Source organism: Carex rostrata, chromosome 5, assembly GCF_964058835.1.
Source record: "Carex rostrata chromosome 5, lpCarRost1.2, whole genome shotgun sequence".
Lineage (NCBI taxonomy): Eukaryota > Viridiplantae > Streptophyta > Magnoliopsida > Poales > Cyperaceae > Carex > Carex rostrata.
In genome coordinates, this window is record NC_135922.1 from 843,076 (window position 1) to 869,398 (window position 26,323).

The 26,323-nt window shown below is 35.8% G+C and overlaps 3 protein-coding genes across 5 annotated transcripts; 1 reads left to right on the forward strand and 2 right to left on the reverse strand.

Annotated features, from left to right (window-relative positions):
- Positions 1–5,356: 5,356 nt before the first annotated feature.
- LOC144554574 (protein AGENET DOMAIN (AGD)-CONTAINING P1-like) lies at positions 5,357–7,666 on the reverse strand. 3 transcript variants are annotated; one of them, XR_013511652.1, is made up of 4 exons: positions 7,172–7,666; positions 6,813–7,058; positions 5,513–6,679; positions 5,357–5,481 (listed from the first exon to the last, which is right to left on the reverse strand). XR_013511652.1 is itself a non-coding variant. In XM_078302888.1 (4 exons), exons 1-4 carry the CDS (start codon positions 7,634–7,636, stop codon positions 5,731–5,733), a joined length of 1,152 nt encoding a protein of 383 aa, XP_078159014.1. In that variant the 5' UTR covers positions 7,637–7,665; the 3' UTR covers positions 5,357–5,730. The 3 variants fall into 3 exon arrangements, 2 of the variants coding, with proteins under 2 accessions (XP_078159014.1, XP_078159013.1); XM_078302888.1 differs by having other exon boundaries at positions 5,357–5,745; positions 6,254–6,679; positions 7,172–7,665; XM_078302887.1 differs by having other exon boundaries at positions 5,357–6,679.
- Positions 7,667–7,995: 329 nt separating this feature from the next.
- LOC144554097 (ATP-citrate synthase alpha chain protein 3-like) lies at positions 7,996–12,889 on the reverse strand. Its single transcript, XM_078302334.1, has 12 exons — positions 12,728–12,889; positions 11,844–11,974; positions 11,557–11,733; positions 11,231–11,473; positions 11,084–11,135; positions 10,777–10,891; positions 10,173–10,254; positions 9,966–10,061; positions 9,569–9,670; positions 8,967–9,083; positions 8,329–8,445; positions 7,996–8,225 (listed from the first exon to the last, which is right to left on the reverse strand). The coding sequence occupies exons 2-12, from the start codon at positions 11,940–11,942 to the stop codon at positions 8,136–8,138; spliced, it is 1,290 nt and encodes a 429-aa protein (XP_078158460.1). The 5' UTR covers positions 11,943–11,974; positions 12,728–12,889; the 3' UTR covers positions 7,996–8,135.
- A 9,715-nt stretch (positions 12,890–22,604) lies between these two features.
- On the forward strand, positions 22,605–26,065 carry LOC144554569 (uncharacterized). The gene is made up of 10 exons (XM_078302883.1): positions 22,605–22,880; positions 22,970–23,200; positions 23,308–23,604; positions 23,779–23,844; positions 24,306–24,472; positions 24,567–24,717; positions 24,836–24,926; positions 25,010–25,377; positions 25,476–25,580; positions 25,683–26,065. Exons 1-10 carry the CDS (start codon positions 22,752–22,754, stop codon positions 25,941–25,943), a joined length of 1,866 nt encoding a protein of 621 aa, XP_078159009.1. The 5' UTR covers positions 22,605–22,751; the 3' UTR covers positions 25,944–26,065.
- The last annotated feature ends 258 nt before the right edge of the window (positions 26,066–26,323 follow it).

Below are 26,323 nucleotides of genomic sequence, written 5' to 3' on the forward strand. Positions count from 1 at the left end.
TCTCCTTTAATGACCCAGATTGTGTCTGCAGAGGCTTCCTTTTCGGCCTCCTTAAATTAAGCTGATTTCAGATTCCAGCTGGATTTTCCAATTTAGCGTCGTACGGGCCGTATGGGACTCCGTACGGGCCGTATGGGACTCCGTACTGGCCGTATGGGACCCCGTACGGGCCGTATGCCTGTGCTTTGTCTTGGAGACTTTGTGCTTCTGTTGTGGAACCTTATGTGTGGTTGGGCAGATCTTGTACGGCCCGTAGGGAATGTCATACGGGCCGTATGAAAAATTGTCAGATCCAGTTTTTCGCCATTTTTCCTGCAAAATACCAAACAAAGCATAGCAGTACCACATTTCATCGAAATATAAGTAAAAAGTCCACATTTATAGGCTTTAAAGCACAGGTTTCAGTGTAAATCAGGGCCGTAATTTAGATATAATATGGAGATATCATGTATAAATCAAGAAAAGTATACTGGGTTTGGGCACGCATACTTTGGATATAAATACCTCTCCAACTCTGATCGCACACGATTTCAATTTTCTCATAATAACGTCGGGTTGTTGTACCAACATTAACCCGTGCATGTGCTTTTAGGTTATACTCATTCTCGGAATATCCAAGTTGGCGATAAATTTCACCTTTCACATCATACCAACCGTGTTCATCAGTCACACTCAATGAAAATTGAGGACTAATACTATACTCTACTCCTTTACGACCCTGTCGTATTTCACCACCAAAATAAATCCTCAACATCAACATGATTAATTATTTTTATAAATTAACCTGCACAATAATGAATAAATCACATATTATTATTATTATTATAATAATAACTAATATTAATTAAATTATTCTACAAGAGTTACTAAATGACATAGCAGAAAATAACAAAATCATTTAATTGAAGAAATATAAAGTTCAATAATTACGTAAAAACAAATTAAATTTGATAACATTTTAGTGATACCTTACAAAATTTACCTATTGAAATATATTCGTAACTAATATTAATTAAATAAAAATTACATATTATTAACTTACACAATAATGAATAAATTACATATTATTATTATTACATTAATAAAAAAAATATTAATTAAATTATTTTATAAAAATTACTGAATGATATAACATAAAATATAATTAAGGAGTTACCTATTTAAAATTTGATTTCGCTATCAACGGCAATTACTTCTCTCTGTCTGAGTGTGATGAGCTTCTTGTCTGAACGCCTTCTGCTGTCTCTGTCTGACGGACAATGGAAAATGATCAAGCATTCTGCGTGGGGAGGGTTAAAAGAGTACCTGGACGGTGTAAAATAGCCCGTCCTACTTTTTTTTTTTTCCCGCCGGGACGGGTTTAACAAAACCGTCCAGATTTTTTTTTTTTAAATTCCGGACGGGTTGTCTAAACCCGGCCACGTTTTTTTTTTTTTTTATTTCGGGACGGGTTGTCTAAACCCGGCCACGATTTTTTTTTTTTTCGGGACGGGTTGTCTAAACTCGGCCACGTTTTTTTTTTTTTTTTCGGGACGGGTTGTCTAAACCCGGCCATATATATATTTTTTTTCCTTTCACGAATTTGGTTAGCGGGATTAGGGGTGTAACCGGGACAGGTTATCATAACCCGGTCTATCTAGTTTTCGCAAAAAATCAAAAGTATTATTCTTTTTCGATATTTAATTTATTTTATTTCTATTAATAAAAAATTCGGTTATTAATTGGGTACTGTACTGTACTGTACGTACCATTGATTGCATTTTGAATTTAGAGATTTGAATGAATGAATGAATGAATAGTAAAAAAAATAGAAATTAAATCTACCGTGGAGATATTTGATATAATTTTAAGCAACAGGATCTGCGCGCGGCTCTAAAGCAATAATATATCATTCTGAGTGCATGCGTATCTATCCTTTGACTCCGCCAAATCCTCTGAGATGCCACCGCGCGATGTGTCCGGTGCCTATTCGGGGGGTGACGTAGGGGGGCCAGTATTATTTGACCTTTGAGATTCGTGCAGAAACGTATTGCAACGGTTGAGATTTTTCAAAAAGTCACGCAAAATTAATGTGAGATATCTCAGACGATGCCAATTCTATCATTCTCACCCTTTTTAGGTTAAGTATTATATTATATCACCTTTCATCTTTCAACCAACCCCCAACTACTTCATTATTATGTTACGTATGCTGTCGTGTCATCATTCCATATTTCCATTCTCAACTGTACAAAATTAGTAAAACACAAAAAAACACAAAAAAAACACATTACATCTCATTATATCCTCAAATTGACATTTGAGGGAGACGGCATGATATTGGCCTAGCTCGAATCTCTGGTCTCTGGATATTATTTGTAGGAGATGCGATATAGAAATTATATTGGGATCTTATGTGCCGAGATGGATGCCTACAATTAATGTATATACCAACCACCACTATATATATAGTAATAAGATTTGAAGCCAATTCGATGCGATATGTTTTGGAGGTAAGTTCACCAAAAAAGTTGGTGAGCTTAAAGAACACTCTATAGTTTTACCCATATTCTTAATAAATAATCCTCTGAGTCTGAGACTCTGAGGTGAAAGGGTGCGGGACTTGTCCGAAGCCCTTTGGACCATCTTTGTCCAAAGGGTGATAAGCACCGTGTGATGCTAATCGATTCATACTGCAAATCAAATCAAATCAAATCAATTGCTCTTTCATGAAGCAGTAAAGTGTTTTTCTTTTTATTGCAAAACGGTTGAATTCCATTCATTATTTGTAACACTTTGGAGGAAGATGGTCCAAAGGGGTTTGGATAAGTTCCACACCCACACCCACACCCACACCCGAGGTGAAGGGTAGCATATGCATAGGCTGCTGTAAGCACTAAATGGAATTAATTAGCAAAAAGTTGGAGGGTACAGAAAGCAAGTAGAGTACAGTAAAGTAAATAAATACAAAATAGTAAAGTAAATAAATACAAAATAGTGAAGATGAAACAGTTACCAAAAAGGTGAAAGAAAGTTAACGCTGCCAGTACCAATTTATTAATGACACGGACCAACTAATCTGATCAACCAGCTGCCGACTGCTACTGCTACCCTTCAGTTCCAGTCCACCATAAATCAAAGGGGGAAAATGCATTGATGCTGATGCTGATGCTGTGCACCACCAAATTTACTTTCTTATCAATTAATAATAATTTAATATCAATGCAATGCCCAACAATTTCTCAAAATAAATCAGTAAATTAATCAAATAAAATAAGGTTATGAATGCACTGCAGAGTGATTACAAATTAAAATAATTGCAGCACATCAAGGAATTAAATGGGGAACATGTTCCTCAATATAATGGAATGTTTGTACTAGAATGAATATTTAGAATGAATGATATGATAATGACTTGTCAGAGCTCAACCATATTGTGGTCTCGAGATGCATGAAACATCCAGCTCATGAATTTAATTAATGTTTTTTTTTGTTTGCAATGATATTTTGTTTTTTTCTTTTTTATTTGGTCATTGGGTTGTTGATTAAAAGTTAATTTATATTTGTATTTACATTGATAGTTTCAATATATATATGTTTATATTAACAAGAGGAGGAATCAAATTACATCCTTTTTTGGTAACACCGAATTACACTCTATTTTTAAATTTTTCAAATTCCAAACAGTTGATCCAAACCGTTCAACATAATGGATATGTTAAAATGTGCTTGCAAATCAAATTTTACATTTTTTTAAATTTTTTTAACTATTTATTAAGTATTTAACAAAATCGTTATATTCAGACCATTGAATTTTTGTACCCATCTTAATAAATAGTAAAAAAATTCAGAAAAATATAAAATTTGATCTTCAAGCACATTTTAACATATCCATCATGTTGAACGGTTTGGATCGACTGTTTGAACTTCGAAAATATAGAGTGTAATCCGGTGTCGCCAAAAAAGAATGTAATTGGATCCCTCCTCTTTTAACAATTTTATTTCTCTACACCTAAAATATTTTTCCTCAATATTAAATTTTTAGCACAGCTTGACACTTATGTATCTAAAAGCACTTTATGCGTTAACATGATACTATTTGTAAAGTGTCATGTACTATAAATACCTTAACAACAACTGAATGCCTGCACAAGCACAAGGCACAGGCAGACAAGCTCCCTATGCCAACAGTTTTTCTCAGGAGATCTACAACATTAATTAATTAATTTTGAGCTTGAGGAGATGTGGTCTCCTACCTTTGATGGATTTCACTTTCAGAGAAGATAGTAGAAATGGACAAGGAACTGCTTTATTAATTTATTGGTAGAGAAGGAAGATATGTATGTAGCCCGGCACCTAGCAGAATTGCAATTGCACAACCACATGCACTTAATTTAACTTGCATGATTCAACTACATTACATACTAGACTAGTGATTATTACATATGCATGTATATATTGTATGCAATGTAGTTGTCCGCTAACAATCAAATCACAAGTTACACAAGGTGCCATTTGCTTCAGCACACGGACTTGTTCTCACCCTCACCCTCACCTATTAATTAATTTGTTAGCAGTTGCACTAATCCCATCCATCCATCCAAATTAAATTCATTCATTCATAATATGCAGATAGATAAGAGTAAGACAGTGATGGTAAGGGATGATGAGTTCAAGGCAAAGGCGGAAGTGTATCATGGTGACGAGATATGCAGAGAGAAGTCAAGAGAGCTGCTGCAGCAAGTAGGGTTGCCCAAGGGCTTGTTACCCCTCCAAGACATTATCGAGTGCGGTTACATTGAGGACACTGGCTTTGTCTGGCTCCATCAAAAGAACAAAATTGAGCACTACTTTCACAATGTAATATAACATAACATACAAAGCATTTACCCTGTATGTACATAATATTGTATGAGTCATATATTTAAAAAAACACTGCAGGTGGGGAGATGGGTGTCATACGGGAAAGAGATAACAGGTTACATGGAGAAGCAGAGCATAAGGAAGCTGACCGGGGTGAAGGGCAAGGAGCTCATGATGTGGCTTACCCTATCCGATATCTCCATTGACAATTCCGATACCAGGCTGCTGACATGTCGAACCCCATCTGGCATTGTCCGCTCTTTTCCTGCTTCTGCTTTCAACCTTACTCATGAAGATGAATGATGATCTATCACATCATATCGATCATCCCAAATCAACTCATATACACTTAACTTGTACATTGAAAAAAAAATATTTATTGTTGTACTTAATCATTTATATGTCCAGTTACTTATATTTATTTGAACATAAAGGATGCATTTATATGAAAACAAATATCATGCATGAACAGGTTCTCTGAGTTAGAAATGTTCATATTTTGGAATGTGGAATTGAGAGAATCCATTTTCTTTCATGTGACTATTGTAAGATTTAATTTTCGACAAGTGGAATGAAAATAATGGAACAAGAGAGAAACACATAGGAGCTTAATATCCAAACTAAGAAACCAGCCATTAACTTGCGTATCTTTCCAGAAGGGAGCAACTACATAAAGAGTGAGTTTAGCTAAAGGTAAATAGACTACATAATATAGCATTCCTTCCAAGTTAGCATCCTGCTCCAGAAAAACAAACAAAAACAGCCAAGGAATGCAATTTCTTTCTTTCTTTTTACTTTTTTTTCCCTGCCTATATACAGACAGATGATGTTACCAAACTGCCCCCATTAACCTGCATTGCCATGATAAATCATCCAAACATGGAAAACCTACAACTCCAGAGCCTTGTCACAGGAGAAATATAAAGTCAATTTATTATCATATTCACCAATCAATTAGTTAAGAAGATAAAAATATGAAAATCTTGACCTATAACTAAGCCTAACACAGATTGTGATGGACCTCGCCTCTCTACGGAGAGACACGGCTTCAATTTCCACAAGGGGCATCTAGGTCTAACTGCAAACTCATAATTTTGGGCTCAATAGACAGCTTCATTTTCTCAATCAAGAGTTACCACGGTTTAATAAGGCTAATTTTGAGCTCGATTGCTAAACATTTGTGTACTGGTATCATTGAGGTAAAGTGCAAAATCACATTGTTCCCAACTCAGCTAAAACTAATATAGAGTTTTTTTGTGTTTGCTTTGGGGGAAAGATGCATGCTCACAGTAATTGTGCAAAAGAGAAACCATGACCTCCTGCTTAGTACCATACCATTTGATGCTGTCCATAACAAGAAACTATTAAGAATGCACACTTGAAAAAAGAAAAGATAAATGAGAAGGCGTACCAGTGAGAGCCGTACCCATCTGCCACCGACCCAATCAAAATGGGGCCTCAATACATCATGCCCGAATTCCATTTCCTCTTTCCACTGCCTGAAATACACCACGTATCGATTCTTCCCTACAACCTTGGACACAACACCTGCCCACCATCCGTCATTATGATATGCATCCACCTCTTCTAGAAGTCTTAAAGGGTCAGGCCCGCAGCGGGTCTCAGGTGGGATAGGTCGGATGTGAATTGGATCTACAGTTTCTTGCAACAAAGCTGTTTCATCATCAGTTCTGAGGTCGTGGTACTCTACACAAAACCTTGTACCAACTGGCCTTATTATGGTGGCTGTAAACCAGGCGCCCTTAAAACCGTCCTCGTCACTGCTTACCTCCACAACCATACCTTTTTGAAACTTCACACTACAATCAGCGTTCTTCTGAAATACAGATTCACAAAAAATTATGATTATTTTAACAAAAAAACAAGAGTTAGTTTGTACAATCATGTTGGGGAATTACAACTAATTGATTGCAATGAAAAGAAAAGAAAAGAAAAGAAAATGGGGATACCAGTGAAGGGTGATCAACAGTGGTATGGCTGGGGCAGGGTCTGAGATGCTGTATATCAACAATCTCTTGCACAGGCTGATCAGTTTTAGTAGAAGGGAAATGGGAATAGTGGACGAGGTAGTTGTTCTTCCAAATTCTTTTGGCAACAACAGCAGGAGAACAGGAAACGGAAGTTGTAGAGTCGTCGTCTTTGAGTTGGGCTACTTGTACTCTGGAGCCTTCCTTGTAAATAGATGCCGGCATTTCCTGGGAAAACATTTTGGTTTATCATTCATGGCCTAGCTAGCTAGCTAGATGAAATTAATTAATTAATTAATTCCCAAAAGAGAGGAGAGAGGAGAAGGAAAAAAAAAAGGAACCAGGAGAGAGGGCGGGACCCAGCGGTCAGAGAGCCATTCGAGGTGGGGTCGGATCTGAGAGGGATCGAAGGAAAGCACCTCCCGGTAGAGAGGGAAGCAGACCACCACAACCTTGGATGATGCTGATTCAGGAGGAGAGACGACGACGCCGGACCACCAGGCGTCGCTGTGGAAGGCGTCGACGAAGTCGTGGAGGAGGAAGTTAGGGGGAGGAGAGGAGGAAGAGGGAGGACGGGGGCGCACGAGTCGAGCATCGACGGTCTCTCGGAGAGGGCCTCCACGGTCAGAGAGGAGGGAGTGGTGGGAGATGGTGTAGCGCTTGACAATGGGGAGGGAGCGGGCCACGGAGGCGGCGAAGTAGGCACCAGCGAAGCCCTCCTCTTCAGAGATGACTTCCACCTCATCTCCGGTCACGAATCCCCCCGTCATACTCGTACTCTTAGTCTTGGTCTTATTCTTAGTCATTCCCCTTTGTTTTCTCTTCTACCATGCATCTACCTGTACCATTCCATTCATTGTTCGGATGAATTCATACATACATACACGCAAGCACTCAATCCGGACTGGAATTAAGAATCTTTCCTTGCAACTTGCGCAACACTCTCACTGTCTCACAGAAAGAAAGGAAAAAATAAAAAAATTAAGAATCTTGCACGAATCTTGAAGAAAAAACTCGTCGTATTCATATCCAGCCAGCGCACGTGACACTTACATTTAATTATTAATTAATTAATAAAAGATACAATCACAGGAAAGGAACGGAACGGAACGGAAAGGAAACTAAAATATAATTAATCAATCGATCGATCGATAACACACAACAGTTTGTAACAAATTCAAAAATTGTTATGCTTCTATCTCTCATTCAAATCAAACAGTTGACAATTTTGTCCGATGAATAAAAGAGGAATGAATGATTTCTATTGATTGCTTTCAGAATTGAATAACAAACAACAATCAATGTCTATGCAGATGCAGATGCAGCAGCACCCATGATGCAGTCGTCGATTGCCTGCTTGCATATGCCCGTCATTGTAGCCTCCGGTCCATATACCTACATTTTCATTTTTCCATTTAATTCAAAATTAAACAAACAAGATAATAGATAATGGTTATTTCAAGTTAGATACAGAAATAATGGTGGTACATAAACATACCTCAATGGGCACACCGAGTTCGGCACCAAGCGTGCGCATTTTAGCAAGACCAGTCTGATAGTTCGGGCCTCCTCTTCTCACATATATGTGCATCCTTGCAGCTTTTAGTTTTGATTCCTATATATATATATATACATATATACATGGTTAATTTGTTCAGGCTAGGCACTCTTTTTTAAAATCTATAAATAATTTAAATTTCTTCTTTTTGTGAACATCTTCCTCATTTAAGCTCTTAATATCACAAATACCCCACAACAGAAGCAAGTACAATTTGGACTTTTATTGGAAGAACAAGGGAGGTTTACTTTTATGTTACATTATTTTTGGGTCAGGAGGGTGAGTTCGTATCCTCTAAGATATCTCAAACTTTCAGTTCATCTAAAGCCGGGCCAAATTTTTTTCGGTGCCTATTCAGAATGCAAGGGGTCAGTATTATTGTACTTCGAGATTCATGCAGAGAGGGTTTCAATGGTCCGGATTTTCCACAGATCAACTCAAAAATTTGAGATATCTCAAGGATGTGAATTCCAGGAGGGTAGGGAGGAGATGGTATTGTTTCCTGACACAAACAAAATAAGGTGACAATTCCTGCACGATAATACATTTGAACAAAAAGGATAAAAAAAAAAAAAAACCTTCTCCCTCAAGGCACGAATGATGCCATTGAATGTAGCTGCCACGTCAGTAAAATTAGCGATACCCCCTCCAATTAACAGTGCTCTCTTCCGGCCATCAGGATTAGCAGTTGCACACTATAAAATGATTAAATATAATTTAAATTAATTCATAATCAAAACACTTTAACATACTTTACAAAATAAATAATAGATAAGTATTATATGAGCTTGAGGTGAAAAATAGGTAAGTTGATTAAAACTGGTGAACAATAAACAGCTGCAAACAAAGATCAACTCCACAGAAGTCTCACTAGGTAGATAATTACACCATACCTCACTGGTATAAAAAGGTACAACATGGTACAAGCTTAGTTTTTTCGTCTTATGGTATTATTTGGTATATCAATTATAAGAAGAGGCCAAGAAAAACAATATAACAATGCCAACAGAAGAAAATAACCTACAACGGCACTTGACTAGAGTGACTCACTTATGAAATGATACCACAAATACCAATATGGTTCTCATGAAAATGAACCTTTCAATATGTGCATTATCACATTCTATTTTTCAGTAAAAGAGTCATTAATTTTGTTAAAAGAAGTACAAAAAAGACTTACATCAAGAACAACTCTAGCATATTGCAGAACCTCTTCTTCATTAGGGGCTCCACTGTACTCTGCATAATTGCCAAGCTCTGATGCATAACCCAGATCTCCCACCTGGTAAAGTTAATTACTTAGATTAATATAACTGTATTGCTCAAATAGGATAACAGTATAACACTAGACAGTACTTCTCCTGCACAACCAAGTACTGTATCTATCCGGTGCCTATAAATTAATCAGGTTGCCTCACTCAATTTTCTAACACACTTGGCTGATACTTCATATTGGATTAATCTGTCTTAGTACCAGACCAAAGTGGCAAGGCATTAAAAAAAAAGCAGTTTAAGTGAGAAAATTAGCAAAAAGATAAAAAATAAAAAAAATAAAAAAGTTGGGGTATTTTCATTACTGTATCAGCATAGATAACACTAGCACCACCACCAGCAACCATGGTCCAAATGCGGCCTTGGGGGTTCAGGACTGTAAACTTCAGAGATGCACTTGTCTAATCACACAAAAAAGAAGATTATAAACTGAGCAATAGTACAAAAAGAAATTAAAAATAAATTATTCAACTTTATTTTTTTCAAAACATATTCTAGGTCTGAGTAACTACCTTCTCATCCAATCGATGAATGAAAGTTTCAGCGGGGTTCAGCACTCTTCCAAAAGGAAGTGGGAACTCTACTCCTCCCCACCTATACACAAATGAGTAATAGAACACTGATCAAAAGGTTGAAAGAGTACTGATAGTTTATATTAAACCAAGGGCTATTAATTCAACCAGTGTAACTCAAAATCTTTGCCAGTATGCTAGATAACAGTACTGGTGTGGTATGGTACCTGTACCAACAAAGGGCCAGCTGACCTTAAATTAAGCTCAATTAAGTTTCAGTTAAATGTTTATTGTTTATTGTTCAACCCTGACTCAACTAGTCCCATAGACAAACAAGCAAGAAAAACCCAGCACACTGAAACTAACATTCTGCTACCATACCTCATATAGCAGTGTACAAAGGATGCCTTTGATCATATATTCTCTAAAAGGCATGATTAATGGTAATCATACAACTGAGGCTTATACTATTTAGTTATAGAATTAATTGGGTTAAATCTAAAAAAACAGCAATACTGGGGAAGCTTGTACTATTTAGTCAATAACAGTGGTCAGAAGAATATCTCTCTTATGTTAAAAAGAATAGGAAGATATTGTTACATACTTTTTAAAGTTCTTGAAAGCAGCAGTGTCATCCAATTCTCCCCTCATGTCAAGGGGGAAGGGCTCACCATTAACAAGGGTGAATGGGTTCATCTCAATAAATGAGAAATCCAAATCTATTACAAGAAAAAGAAAAAAAAAAAAAAAAAAAAGAAGTGAATATTTGTGATCAAATTACAAAAGAAGATGAAAGTCATATCCTAACTAATGATATGAAAACCCATTCTCACTGATACAAAAATGTTATAATGCACAAGCACCAAAGTCAATATGTACTGAAGGACAGATAAAATAGAGAGATAAGAGACCTTGGAAAACAGCAAAGGCGCCTTGTATGAAGTTGGCGATTTTGGCACGAACCTAGAAGCAAGCATGGCAACAAGACAATCAGTATGTAAGCAATAGAAAGAGGTAGTAGGAGGAAGGAAGATGCATTGTACAGTGAGTGTACTGACCTCGAGGGGAAGAGTGGCTACAAGGGGGGCACAAATGTCAAGGGAGAGGGACTTGTCAGAGGGGAGGAAGATGGTTTTGACCTTATCCCAGTTCTCCTCTATCTCCATTCCCCCGCATTCTGAGAAACTGATGCTGGACCCCAGCCTGTCAGATACAATGTTCAGGTAGTACTCATTCTCATGCGGCATGAATGGCTCCACTATGAAAGTTGTTATTGGTGCCTTGCATCCTCCCATCTCCACCTATTATTTTTACATGCATTAGATTTTAAGATGTTTTCGGTTCATGTTGAATTCAAGAAGTGAAACAGAATGAAATAATTTACCTCAACACCCAGACGCTTCTTCACAAACTCAACAACCTGAGCAAAATCGAGGTTGAGTGCAACAAGGCCACTCTTGCCTCTCTTCCCAAAAAGCATATCGGGTTTGACAACCAACTTCATTGACGACAACCATGGCTCCTTATCTAGGAGCTCTGTGAAGTCGGTCGATTCAGTGATCTACACAAACACAGGAATTGTTTACTTTAACCTTAAAATTTGATTAAATCGAACAAACAGGATGATTCGAAGACAAATTTTTAAGAAGAAGAATACAGAGGATACTATACCTGAGCAGACAGCATCTTAAGGTCAATGCCAGCAAGGCGTTTGAGGTGCTCCTTCAGCAACCTCTTGGAATCATACTCTCGGATCTTCTTTCTTGCCATTTCTCTCTGTCACAATTTCCTTGTAGCAAGAACTGAATGAACCATAAGCAGTAGAATTGCATAAGTGACCTTATATCTTCTGATATAACATAGTATAATATTTTTCGTCATATCTGCATTTATATTTTGCATGGAGACTCTTTAACTTGTGGCTTCCTGATTTCCATCTACCCAACTTAGGTGCAAATTTATTCTATACAATTCTACTCCTCATACCACTTATCTTTAATTGAAACAGTGAGTGGTGATTTTAATTGTAAATCAATATCAATTAAATATAATTGTTGGATGTACTGCCTATATTTATGCGTCGGTATGTCAGTAGAGCAATAACAAGAGAATATGTTGAAAGCAATAGGAGTATGATAATTAGTGATTTGAAATTAAGTTGAGGCTGAGTCATATGAATGTATTTGATTGTGAGAGAGGAATTGGTTATATTAAGATAAATGGGGGGTCAATTGGGGATGAATGGTGTTCTCAGGTGACTGGTGAGGGGATCGATTTGAAGATAGTTTGACTTTAATTTTGAAGTGCAAGTGTTTGGATATGGATATAATTGGGATAATTAAGTTAAATTTTGAAGCGATTGGGGTGAATTGCAGCAGTAGAGAAGTTGAGATCTAAGCGACAGTGATTGAAGAAAAGAGATCGGATGAGAGACTGCATTGTAACTTACAGATCCGAATGGAAGAGAAGGAGAGGAGAGGAGCGGTGATAATTTATAATTTGTATATAGAAATGAAATGAAATGAAAATAAAAGATAGAAAGAGTTGTTTCTAACCTTGATCTTGATCGGAAAGAATTGTTTATGATTAGATACTGCGGAGGAGGAGGAGGAGGATTTGATGATTTATAGTTAGTAAGATTTTTAGAGATGATACGGTTGTAGCTCCCAACTACCCCTCCCCCGCTCTGTCGCAGTCTGGCTCATGCAATTAATTTCAGAAATGAGTTCATTTGCGAATGCGAATATGCGATGTGTTATGTGTACTTGTGTAGCCACTAGCCAGCTTTTAGAAAAAGAGCGATGTAAGAATTTAATGGTGAGGCGTGTCTATCCGGGATGGGATGGGATGGGTTTGTGAGATCCAAAGCCGCCAGAGGGCATGCGAAGCACGTGCGGGGGTTGTTAGAATGGAATAGAATTTGAGCGTACAAGGAATCAATGAATCAATGAAAAGTCTGAAAGTATCACATCATCAATATGCTACTGCTACTGCTATTAATACTGTTAGTTTATATTAATTTATATATTTTATGTTTATTGTTAGTATTGGAACTTGGATGAGATTGAATTGGTAGGTGCACTACGACTAGTCGACTAGGAGGAGGAGGATCGAAGAGTCAAAATTAAGTCTGAAATGGTGGGAGTTGCAGTGAGAAGGAAGAAGCAGTCTTTGATGACTACGTAGCTTAACATTAACCACCATACATATATATATACATATCATATATTATATATACAGTACTTGATGGTCAAAATGGAACCAACCATCAATTCTCAATTTTTGAACCGGAAAGTACAAGTAAGAACAAAAGTAATAATGCGGTCAAGTCAAACTGCATTTGCTTATTCCATCGGCCCATTGAGTAAAAGAACCCAACCCATTTGTATTTTGGGCCCAAATTGTATACAAAATTATGTAGCCATTCATCTTTTATGGAATATGGAAAGGTGACAGAAATGGGTGGGATGAATGGATTGAGGAGGAGTGAGGATGTGACAGCACTGCAGTCTCCCAACACAACACAACACAACACAACACAACACATCTAATCTATTCTATTCCATCCATCCATCCATCCATCCATCCATCCATCAATCTTCAATCAGTTTCCTTCTTTCAGGTCACATCACATCTCCTCCCTCCAATCACCAATCACCAATCACTCCCCTCCTTCATTCATTTTTTTTTTTTAATATAGTTTTCCTTTCTCCCTCGTCTCTGTTCAAAATTAAACTAGTGCCAAATTTCTCAACTATTTCGGTTATCTAAACTTAACTGTTTATTTTTCTAAGATATGGAGAGAAGTGATTAAAAAAATAAATTATATTGTAATTTTATATTTTCTTTTTACAAGTGTCGTTATTAATAATTACAAGGCTATATTTTCTACACGGCACTACTTTTTATTCTATTAAATAAACTACCTGCTATAATTTGAATTTTATTTTATATTTTAAAACGCAATTGTGTCCAAATTTTTTTAGAACTCAACTGATTTTTATGTCTTGATTTATCAACTCTCTGATGCAGCACACAGTGTATACCAGTATGTATTATGGCCCATGTCTCTATTTTAAAAGTCTAAACGAATGATTTTAACATCATCTCCATATAAAAATAGATAGATTTGGTGACTAATTTTTATATTTTTCATAATATTTTTACTATTTTTTTAGATAGATAAAAAATTACTACTTTTGAATGGCCCTAGATCTTAGATCAAGTGATTTTTTACTTATTTAAAAAAATTAGTATTTTTTTAAAAACAGCATTGCAGCCTCCAAGTACATTTTCAAATAGAGATCATGTTGAATGGTTTGGATCGACTATTTAAATAAAAATATCAAATCATAATACGGACCAACGTGTGCAGGGCCAGTCCTGAAGATTTAGGGTCCGGGGCAAAAGAAAATTTGAACCCGGGTCATTTTTGCATTTTCAAAGTCCAAACAGTCAATCTGAACTATTCAATATAATATCCATATTAAAACGTGCTTGGAGACCAAATTTTACATTTTTTTGAAATATTTTTACTATTTTTTAAGATAGGTAGAAAATACATTGATTCAAAAAATTATAAACCATAAAAAAAACAATGATTTTCTACTTACCTTAAAAAAATAGTAAAAAAATTAAAAAAAATGTAAAATTAGGTCTCCAAACACATTTTAATATGGATATCATGAACGGTTTGGATCGACTATTTGAACTTTTAAAATACAAAAACTACTTATAAGCATATGGTGTTGAAGTATTTATGGAAGCGATTAGGGGTGTTCATTGGTTCGGTTTGGTCTCAACTGAACCGAACTAGGCAAACCAAAGTTTTAATTTGGTTTCAAAAATAGAACCAAACCGAACCGATTTAGCATTGCAACTGAACCGAACCGAACTAAAATTTTATTTCGATTTGTTCAGTTTCTTCAGTTCAAACCGAAATATATTAATTTGTTTATTTAAAACAATGTTATCAAAACCAGACCGGACATCAACCCGATAAAACTTCAGGTCAATGGTTTACTGGTCGAATCAATAGGTCAACCGATTTGATTGCTGATTTGTAAAACAATTATGTATTGGATAGATATTTATTAGATATGAAATATATATACAATTAAACATAACGTTACATACTTTTGACGAAAATTCACACATACAATAAGTAATATACTATACGATGACGATACAAATCAATGATTCGATTGAATTCGAAAAAATAGTTAATCTTTAAATCAACTGAATAAATTGGGCTACACGCCTACACTACACTGCATCTATTTTTAATTGCATAGTTGAAAAACTTTATACTTGTACATACAAGTTCCAACAAGAGACAAACAATGGCACATATATACTTTAATTCCAACTTGCCCACGATAAATCTGAAAAGCATTCCAAATTCTCATGTAGCTAGACTTCTACTTAAGTTCATGTTTAGTGTACAAATCATAATAAACTCATTATTCCACAAAATAGAAGAGAAATGTTGATTTAATCATTTTATCAAACACCTTGAGGGCAATGCACTATTCAATAAATGTAAATCAAATATTAGCATTTCAGCTCCCGTTACAAACATACTAGATGAAAAATAAAACTGGACATGAGAATATAAACAAGCTAGAACCTTTTGAAGATGTGCCTCGATCGCAGCTAATTCCAAAGATAACTGATGGAAAGGTTGAATGAGAACCTTTAAGGAAGAGCTCAAAGGGTAATCTAATTCGACGGAAACTCGTTTTGCAGTTTTGCTACCAAGATTAGATTAATATAATTTTGCACAATTCCATCAATCTCTCTAAATGTTTTTGTATTTTTGTTAGAGCATCTACATCCCTGAAACTATTAGAGTTTCTAATCTGACGTGGCAGTTTCTAATCCAGTTTAAGGGATGTGAGAGAGTTTCTTATTTAGAAACTATGCAGGAAAGTTTCTTATTAAGAAACTGTTTATAAACTCTATGTTGGCTAAATGATTGGCTCAAATTGTTTCTCATTTTTAATTTGTTACTGACGTGTCTTAATAGAAACTCTAAAATGAGTTTTAGGGATGTGAGAATTAGAAACTTTAAAGACCATAATTTCTAAAAAGTAGTTAACAGTTATTTAGAAATCCTTTTGAATTTTAGGGATGTAGATGCTCTTAGTTTCGTGTGAGAAGAGAAGAGAAGAGAAGAGAGAGAGATTCGAAGAAGCCATAAAACGAAGAAAAAAAATCTTAACCCAAGCCGTTGTTTTTACCGAATAGTTTACTGGATTTTTAAAATACCAGTCAATAAATCCGGTTTTGACCGGTTTGAATGCATTTCCGGTCCTATTATTGAACCAACTCGGAATGACCTCCGGGTCCGATTTTTTTCGGTTAAACCGCTAATCCGGTCTGGTTCTGATAACACTGATTTAAAACCATTGATTTATAGTAAACCGAAGTGTATTAAGAGATAAACTCGGGTATTAAGAAATAAACGAAAGTATTTTAAAGCAAATTGATTAAGAAATAAACCGGGGCAGTCCGTACCAAATTCATAATATATAAAAATTTGGTCGGTTCGATTATTTCGGTTTTGAAAATTTCCAAAACGAACTGAACCGAAGTTATAATTCAGTTTTAAAAATAAAACCGAACCAAACCATTAAACCGAAAAAAACCGAACTATTTAGTCCAAACTAATTCGATTTGGTTCAAAATCGACTAAATCGGACCAAATGAACACCCCTAGAAGTGATTAGCCGGTCTGGTATTTTATTGATATACCAATAGATCATACATATTTATAAAGAAATTTGAGCTCTTTATATGTACAAAATTTGAGCTCTAATATTGTATTTATTTTTAGTATATACAATTTTTTTTTCCGAAGGCCCCTTACACAGCACCAGAGCTGGGCCTGAACGTGTGTTATGTATAGTACCATAGATTTATAGCCTCACTCATTTTACCAGTGTTGTAAATAATGGTACGCACTCGGACAAACGAGATAACTCTAAGTGTTTACTCGGTATACGACCGATTAATCGAAATTTTACGAATAATTTTTCATTTTTATTAAAGTTAAGTACATATACTTAAAATATGTTAAAAAATATTAATTTAATTCATCAAACATATCAAATAAATTTATTTTAACTTGATTTCTTTATTAATAAATAAAGTTTTATTAAATTGTCTTTTTGGAAAAAATTCAAATAAGAGAAGATAAATAATGCCATAGATTAATTGAACAAATCGACCCATTTGAAACGGACTAAAGATCCAATATATAATGAACCATGTCCCAATAAACAACCGACTAAAATGCCTACGATTCTCGTAATTGCAAAAAGAAAATCAATTAAACGAGAATAAACGGCTGATTAAATAAAAAAGAGTGGAACAAGAAAAATAGCAAACACACCCGTCAAATCTATTCGTAACGATTTGATCGGAGGCGATTAATCGACCATTTAATCTGTTGTTCACAAATCACAACACTGTATTTTACAATATATTAAACATTCCCATGAAACGAAATACAAATTAAGTTCATTCTGTTGTTGACAACGCTGTAACAGAAAGCACCTAAATGCGAGGCGCCACTACCCACTACCCACTAGGCCACTAACAAACAAAGTTAATGTTTTCAGTTTTCACTCTCTCGTAATTAAGTAATAAAATATGAAGCCAAAATTCTTTTACGAGGAGAGGAGAGGAGAGGAGAGGAGAGGAGAGGGGAAAGTAAAGTAAAATAAAAAGTAGTTGGTTTGGTTTTGGTGCAACGCCAATCTGCATCGAGGTGAGGGAATGAATTGGGGAAGAGAGAAGAGGGAAGCATTCCGAGTTACGAGACCTAAATTTGATGGAGCCTCAGCCATCAGCCATCAGCCATCAGCCGAGCCGGTTCGGAAAACGATACATCTCTCCGTAAACACCCCATCGTTTATATAAAATATTTATGCTGCTACCTAGTGCCTTGTGCCTTGTGATGTAGTATTTGCCTTCATCCTTCCCAAGGCAATCTCCACACAATACTTCAAACTTCTAAGCTAAATTATTAATATATATATTATTGAATAATATAAACAAATACCAACACTAGCTAGATTTTATTTATATATATTAATCCTAAAAAATACAAATAAAATAAACATCCAACTTTTCATTTACTAACAAAACAAATTCTAACATGCTTCGGTGTTGGTTCTCACCGGCGGATCTAGTGGATATCGGCGGCAGCTGCTCTCCTCAATTTTGAGTTTTAGTGGTAATCTATCAGTACTCATCGATTTTGTTTTCTCTTTCAAAATTTTTTTTGCCTCCTCTAAATATTTAATTTATAATTCATATTAAATTTAATATTAAAATCAAAATAATTTTTTTGAATTATAATTGGTTATTAGAATTATAAGTTAAAACATCAAAAATTACAAGTTAGACTGTCAGAGCATTGAAAAATATAAATCAAAGCATTATTTTTTTTATCGAGTAGTCAATTAGTTAATGAATTTAAATCCGATTCGCCCCTGTTGGTTCTGTTTTTCGGATCTAAAACTATCAATTGGACTTTTTATGCCGAAATTTTTAAATATAGCATAATCTAAAAAATAATAAACTAAAACACTGTTTTTCGGCTAAAATTATAAAAATGATATGGTCGCATTTAGGAAAAGCGGGCACCTTTTTGATGGCCGCATCTAGGGAAAGCGGCCAATATTTTGAGCCGCTTCTATGGGATGCGGGTACGGCCGCTTCTAGAGGATGCGGCCCTCCCCTAGAAGCTATAACTACAAATATTGAAAACAAAAAATCAAAAAAAAAAAATTAAATAGCCAGGGTGGCCGCATCCCCTAGAAGCGGCCGTGCCGGCATCCCATAGAAGCGGCCCAAAATATTGGCCACTTTCCCTAGATGCGGCCACCAAAAAGGTGCCTGCTTTTCCTAAATGCGGTCATGTCATTTTTATAATTTTGACCGAAAAATAGTGTTTTGGTTTATTATTTTTTGGATTATGCTATATTTAAAAATTTCGGCTTTTTATGACCACCTCAGCATTAAGCTGTGTCCATCGGAAACAAAATGAAGCTGAGAAAAAAAAAATCGGATCCAAAGTTTGGATACAAATTTTTTTCTCGAATCCATTATTCAATTGAAAATTTCAGCCGCTCTTTCTGTTTTCTTGTATTATTTAATAAAAGTTTCTATAATAAAAAATTCTCCCTCCTGATAATTAATTATTATTATTATTATTATACAAGTAACTAATATAATTTAGTATTATAATTAGTAAGATGGAATAATTAATTAAATGAAGTGCCTTTTTCATGAAAGCAACCTTAATTGTCTACCTACTTTTTTTTTTTTTCTGGCAAAATTTAAGCTCACTCAACAACACAATACTACCATAATCATCATATTACATCACATGACATCACATTACATCTATAATTTATACCCTATAAAATTAATAAAAAATAGTGTCAACGGTCCTGCAATTAATAAGCAACAATATATAACATATCCTTGTTTTTTAAGGGCGTGTTCGGCAGACGGACGGGAATAAGAATAGGAATGGAATTACAAAATTTTTGAACTAAATTTTACTGTTCACGTGGGAAAAAAATTTCAGTCTGAGTGAATTGTTTTTTTCCTACGTAAACAGTAAAATCCGAACACGCCCTAAGGCTGGTCACCTGGTCCCCTCAAGACCTCAACTCCCTTTCTACTTTTATTTCAATTGCAACTGTACAAAGTAACCAAACAGTAAATTTTTAAAAAGAAATTATTCTGCCTTTTGAGTATAACTTACAAAAGTTATAACTTCCCTTTGAATTCAGGAGGCTTCAATTAGGGGTGTTCATCAGTTCGGTTCAGTTGAAACCGAACCGAATTAGGCAAATTAAGGTTATAATTTGGTTTCAAAAATATAATCAAATCAAACCGAACCGAACTAAAGTTTTGTCTCAGTTTGTTCGGTTAAAATCAAAATATATTAATTTTTTATTTAAAACAATTGATTTATAATAGATCGAAGTACATTAAGAAATAAACCGAAGTATTTAAAATAATTTATTAAGAAATAAACCGAAGCAGTCCGGATCAAATTCATAATATATAAAACTTCGGCTATTTTGGTATTGAAAATTTCCAAACCGAACCATTAAACCGAAAAAACTAAATCATTTGGTCCAAACTAATTCGGTTCGGTTCGAAACTGACTAAACCGGACCCAATGAACACTCCTAGTTTCTATACCTCATCATATATCTCATATTTTTATGTTCATTTTCAAAGTTTAAATTGTCGATCCGAACCGCTTAACATGATATTCATACTAAATTATGTTTGGAAATCAATTTTTATAATTATTGGAAATATTTTACTATTTTTTTAAACAGATAGAAAATCATTATTCTTGAATGGCCCAGAAAAAATAATTTTGTAACTGTCTACAAAAATAGTAAAATATTTTCAAAAATTATAAAATATTTAAAACCTCAATTATATATATATATATATATATATATATATATAATTGAGGTTTTAAATTTGGGAGTTGATAATAGTACCCGTGCTACAGTACTCGCACTGTATCCGCAGGGGGACTACCGAAAATTAAATATTAAAATATAACTTCTTGTGGGGATTGCAAAAAATGTACAATTCGAATTTTTTTTCCTAAAATATTAATACCTATGAACGGAAGTATTTATACCTATGTACAGAAGTATTTATACTTATGATATGAACAATTATTTATTGTGTGGATTATGTAGCGCTAAGATAACAATACCCGCGCTACAGTACCCGCACAGTACTCGCGCTACAGTACCCGAGGACCACTGAAAATTAAATGTATAAATATAACTTCCTATGGGAACTACAAAAACTCCACAATTTGATTTTTTTTTAAAAGTATTAATATTTATGCAATTTTCTCTTTCAAATGAGATCCATGATGACGTACTTTCAGGCTCGTTGTCACGCAAGTGTTTATACCTCGCCGTACAAGTATTTATATCTACACTTGCAAGTATTTTTTACATATGACACTGAAAGTATTAATATATAAATATTGAAAGTATTTATACTTATACACTGAAGTATTTATACCTATGAGGTAAACTATGTTTATTAGAGGAAAATTGACGCATGAATAATTGGGGAACTCGAAAAGAGATTATCATAACAAGTTACGCATCAAAATATTAACATCTTACTTTTTTAAGTGATAATAACTTATCTTCTAAGTATTTATATCTACGAAGGTATAAATATATAAGTATTTGTTACATATGACACAGAAAGTATTAATATTTAGACACAAAAAATATTTATATCTATGCCCTGAAGTATTTATTTTTATGAGATCAATTATTTTTGTTAGAGAAAGGTTGACGCGGAATTAGTGCCGGGACTTTGAAAGGGGAACCATATAATTAGTGGAGACCATAGAGAAAGGGTACTGCTGGAATTTTAGAATAATAATTAGTGGACACAATATAATTAGTGGAGATCACAATACATTATTTTTTAAAGTCCGGATACTGTAGCACGAGTACATTGCGGCTACTGTAGTGCAGGTACAAGAATAATTATTCTTTAAATTTAACGTGAGAAAGAAAGATGATAAAAAGAGTGGACGACATGAGACGTAGGAGCAGAGAATAAGAAAGAAAAAGGGAGATGTGATTTTGACAACAATATCTGAAACTGGAACAGAATCGGACAAAACTTGTTATGAAGAAAATAAAAGAAAAATGATGTGTTCGTTGATGAGTTGAATGGAATGGATAGTATTGATGTAAACATATACATATACATATGTGTTGTCATTAGCAAGCGTAATAATGGTTGTTACTTGTTAGTAGTGCGGCTGCGGCGTAATAATAAGAATAAGAATTAAGAATTAGGAATTAAGAAAATGACAAAAGAGTATCGGACTCAGCGAGATTGCAGAGGGAATCATTCCCCAGGCGGCCAGGCCAGGAACGAACGCAACTCTCCTCTACTCCTAAAATTAATAAATAAAAAATATATAATAAATATTGGAGACAGAGACCGAGACAAGAGAGACAGAAGTTGGGGTGTGTGATGTCGCACACATCTCCATGCACTCTTCCCTTCACCGTCAGATCTCAGATGAGATGAGATGAGATGCCAACAGCCAACTACAACGATAGTTAAATAGTTTATTTGTTGGTGTAATTAAAGTTTTGGTCAGGGGTCTTTTTCTTATATTTCGCTTTCTTATCATTCTCTCTATTTCTCTTTCATCCTTTCCATCAATCCTCATCACTCTTTCTTTCTTTCTTTCTTAAACAAAAAACAAACAGTTACAGTGAGTGGCACTGTGCCAGTCTAGAGAAGACTGCTCATTTACTAGCAATAGCAAGTGTTGTTCATGTTTATGTTTATGTGTAGACTGTAGACTAACTTATTATGTTGGGTTGTGACTGAATGAAAAGGACCCAACCTTTCACTGTCTCTTCTCTTCTTTCTTCAAAACACCCAACCTCTCCTCCTCTCCTCCTCTCCTTGCTTCTTCTCTTCTAACTAGTCATCAAGTTCTAAGTAGTTGTAACGATCGATAGTAACTAGGAAATGGAAGGAGGGAGAAGGACTAAGAAGGCAATGTGGCTTTATCCCAAACTTTCAGCCTTTAATCCTCCTTTTTCTGAGAGATGGGGTCATTCTGCCTGCTTCTTTGATCGCTCTCTTTATGTTTTTGGGGTACCTACCTACATACCTACCTACCTATAATCCATCTCATTCATTTTACTTACTTTCCTAATTCATTCATTCTTTCTTTCTTAACGCAGGGCTGTTGTGGGGGGCTGCATTTCAGTGACATCCTCACCCTCAATTTGGACACCATGGCATGGACTTCCCTCGTCACCACCGGTCACCAACCCGGCACCCGCGACAGCCACAGCGCCACCGTCGTCGCCCAAAAGATGATTGTATTTGGAGGCACCGACGGTTCCAACAAGGTCAACCATCTTCATGTGCTCGATTTCAGAACCAGAGAATGGACCAAGCCTATTTGCAAGGTTATATATATATATTCATATATTGTGCTATATATGCTACTGGTACTGGTACTGGCACTGGCACTGGTAATGTGATTACTGAGATTCTGTTATCTATGTAATACTAGGGGGTTCCGCCCACACCTCGCGAAAGCCACACTGCAACTGTGGTTGGGGAGGGCAAAATTGTCATTTTTGGGGGCAGCGGCGATGGAGATGGAAATTATTTAAATGATGTTCATGTTTTGGATGTCAAGACTATGACTTGGTCTTCTCCTGAGGTCAAGGGAGAGGTGCCGGCCCCAAGAGATAGCCATGTGGCTGTTGCAATTGGAAACAAGATGTTTATTTTTGGGGGAGATTGTGGGGATCGATATCATGGTGAGGTCGATGTGCTTGATATGGATACCATGACTTGGTCACGGGTATTTTTCTATCTGTTCTGTTCTATATAATTAATTTGCTTCAGGTTTACACCAGTCGTTACCTTTCTAGTGAAGTTGGCACGTATGTGTTACAATTAAATTACTGGTACAATAGCAAAAGATGCAATGTGAAGTTGTGAACAAGCTAATATATTATTATTATTATCCTGGTAGCTGGCAGCGAAAGGACCCTCGCCTGGAGTAAGGGCAGGTCATGCAGCAGCCTCAATTGGATCTAAGGTATTCACTTTTGCCTTGTGAACGGTACCAGATCATTAATGAGTTCAATTTACTTGGTCCATCTATATAGAAAGGGGAAAAATTCATGGCACCGGTTCCCCAAATATACGATTCCGACTGATTTTAACCCTTTTAAGCTTTTCTTTTATGAGAGTCGACCCAAGGTTTACTTAGGCAGGCCTCAGTCAATCCTCAATTAAGCCTTACTAACTTTGACATTTTTTATATTTAAACCCTAATTAGTCTCAATTGGCCGTTGGGTTGCTCACAATGACTCTGTCTCAACACTATACTCGAAAGAAAAAGGAAAAAAAAAAGAACAAATGAAAATCAAGTAAAACTTTGGTTATGATATAGCATGATGAGATTGGATTACATGAAATCATTGTTCAATTTTTTTAAAATTTGATCATCCTCAAGCATCAAATATCTAATCCTGGACTGAACTTGATTTGATGTAGATTTACGTAATAGGTGGAGTGGGTGATAAGCAATACTATAGCGATGTATGGGTTCTAGATGTTTCTTGCCGGACATGGTACCAGCTTGATATATGTGGGCCCCCACCTCAAGGCCGATTTGCACATACTGCAGTCGTTACCAATACTGATATCTCCATTTATGGAGGGTAAGTCACAGTACCTCTTCTTCTGTGAGTGAAACTAAGTCATATTAATCCACAGCTTGCTGATAATTGGGTGTGAATTAAACTATTTTTTCAGATGCGGGGAGGATGAACGGCCTTTGAATGAGCTATTGATTCTGCAGTTAGGATCTGAGCACCCAAATGGCCGCTACAATGTGTCAATGTGCAAGGTTTTTAGTAACCATTGGAGCCAGGAGAAACGCAAGTTCTTGAGATCAGAAAGTGCGGTATGTAGTACCCAACTGTTATACTCAAAATTGCTCTTAATTTGCTAAAACTGTGATAGTATGATCTTGCAATTATATGCTTGGCAGCTCATGAATTTCGGTGAATTATTAATTGCAGCAGCGAGATGCTATGACTAAGAAAAGGGAGTTTCTCGAGAGAACGGGTGTTGTCGAATCAGAAGCAAGAAGCCCCACCATACAAAGCTTAGGTTGGTACCAGTTCTGTCATCTATCCTTGTAGTCGACTACTTTAGTAACATTTCATAATGGGTTTTCACTTTTATAATTTAAGATAACATCAATGCGAAAATAAGAAGAACGGGTGATACAATGACAAAGGCATCTGAGGTTGAGAATGAACAGGAGGAGCATTCTCTGACCATTTCTCAGCGCTCTTCTCCTTCTCAATCTGACCAAGAACCAAACAATCTTCGCAAACTATCAGCATCTCCCAATGGTTCAACTCTTTCGGCTGCACATCTGTTCATCCCTATCAAATCACATCAAGAAATGGAAATTGCTAATAGTCCCCAAAGTGCTGCTACACAGAAAGGACTGCCTTTTCTGAATTCGGATTGCACCAAGCTTTGTATGAGACGTCACGAGCCATTTGTACCAGTTGATCCCAAACCATTGTTCCGACCGTGTGGGTCTCATTTTGTAAGATGTTTTCTTAACCACAATTTTGACAATCAATCAACAATTTATATAGATGTTAACTAACTGGACGAATGCTAATTTTGGTGTAATGAATGTAGATTGGTGCTGAGGTTCGCGGAACGGTAGATGGGGCATTCGACTCGGGATATCTCATGACTGCCATTGTCAATGGCCAGATATTTAGAGGAGTCTTATTTGCACCTGTATGGAATTCTATCTCAAATATTTACTTGTGTTACAATTTTTTTTTATTTGATATTTTGAAGAATCACTAACTACTTGTATGTGTGTGTATATATATACAGGGTCCAGGAGTAAATGCTCCAAGACCAGCGATCCATCCTCAAGTCTTGACCGGTTCTACTATTTCCCCACAGCACCGCCCGGCCGGAGCAGCCCATACCAGGCCGCCGATTCATTCTACAAATTCAGTACCAAATTGGGGTCACCAATTCGCACGGCACCCGCATAACGGTCAAGTCCTGAGAGCTGCTAAATCGGAGAGGATGAATAGCGACCTGAAAGATGTAGTTTTAACACTAGGTGGCCCTGGAGCCGGCAACTGAACTGAACTGATATAAAATAATAGCTTTAGTTGGATGTTTCTAATTTCTTTGTTTTGTAATGTGTGTGTGTTGACTTGCTTATGTAAATTGGTACAAGGAGGAATAAGAATCACGATTTTGGCTCTTCTCTTCTCTTCTCTTGCCAGAAGAAAAAAAGATATCTAAGAATTGATGAAGTTGTTTTTATCTTTTTGGAAACTTACAAAGAAAAGGAAACAACCAAGTTTGGGAGTTCAAAAATGAAAAGGAGAACACTTGTTTTTTTTTGGAACGGCCAAATTTGGGAGTGCAAAAATAGGTGAAACTAAACATAAAACAAATAATCTGGACCGGTGTTTTGATGAATTCAATCACCTGAATTAACTCAAATTTTGAGTTTA

Bases quoted from the DNA above. Each gene is read 5' to 3' on its own strand.
- LOC144554569 (XM_078302883.1), top strand. From the start codon at position 22,752: ATGGAAGGAGGGAGAAGGACTAAGAAGGCAATGTGGCTTTATCCCAAA. The intron at 24,927-25,009 runs GTTGGTACCAGT...TTATAATTTAAG, and splicing joins CCCCACCATACAAAGCTTAG to ATAACATCAATGCGAAAATA. The intron at 25,378-25,475 runs GTAAGATGTTTT...TAATGAATGTAG, and splicing joins GACCGTGTGGGTCTCATTTT to ATTGGTGCTGAGGTTCGCGG.
- LOC144554574 (XM_078302887.1), bottom strand. From the start codon at position 7,636: ATGACTAAGAATAAGACCAAGACTAAGAGTACGAGTATGACGGGGGGA. The intron at 7,059-7,171 runs GTTCCTTTTTTT...ATGTTTTCCCAG, and splicing joins GGGTCCCGCCCTCTCTCCTG to GAAATGCCGGCATCTATTTA. The intron at 6,680-6,812 runs GTATCCCCATTT...TCTGTATTTCAG, and splicing joins CTGTTGATCACCCTTCACTG to AAGAACGCTGATTGTAGTGT.
- LOC144554097 (XM_078302334.1), bottom strand. From the start codon at position 11,942: ATGGCAAGAAAGAAGATCCGAGAGTATGATTCCAAGAGGTTGCTGAAG. The intron at 11,474-11,556 runs GTAAATTATTTC...TAAAAATAATAG, and splicing joins AGAAGCGTCTGGGTGTTGAG to GTGGAGATGGGAGGATGCAA. The intron at 9,671-9,965 runs GTAATGAAAATA...TAACTTTACCAG, and splicing joins GTGTTATCTATGCTGATACA to GTGGGAGATCTGGGTTATGC.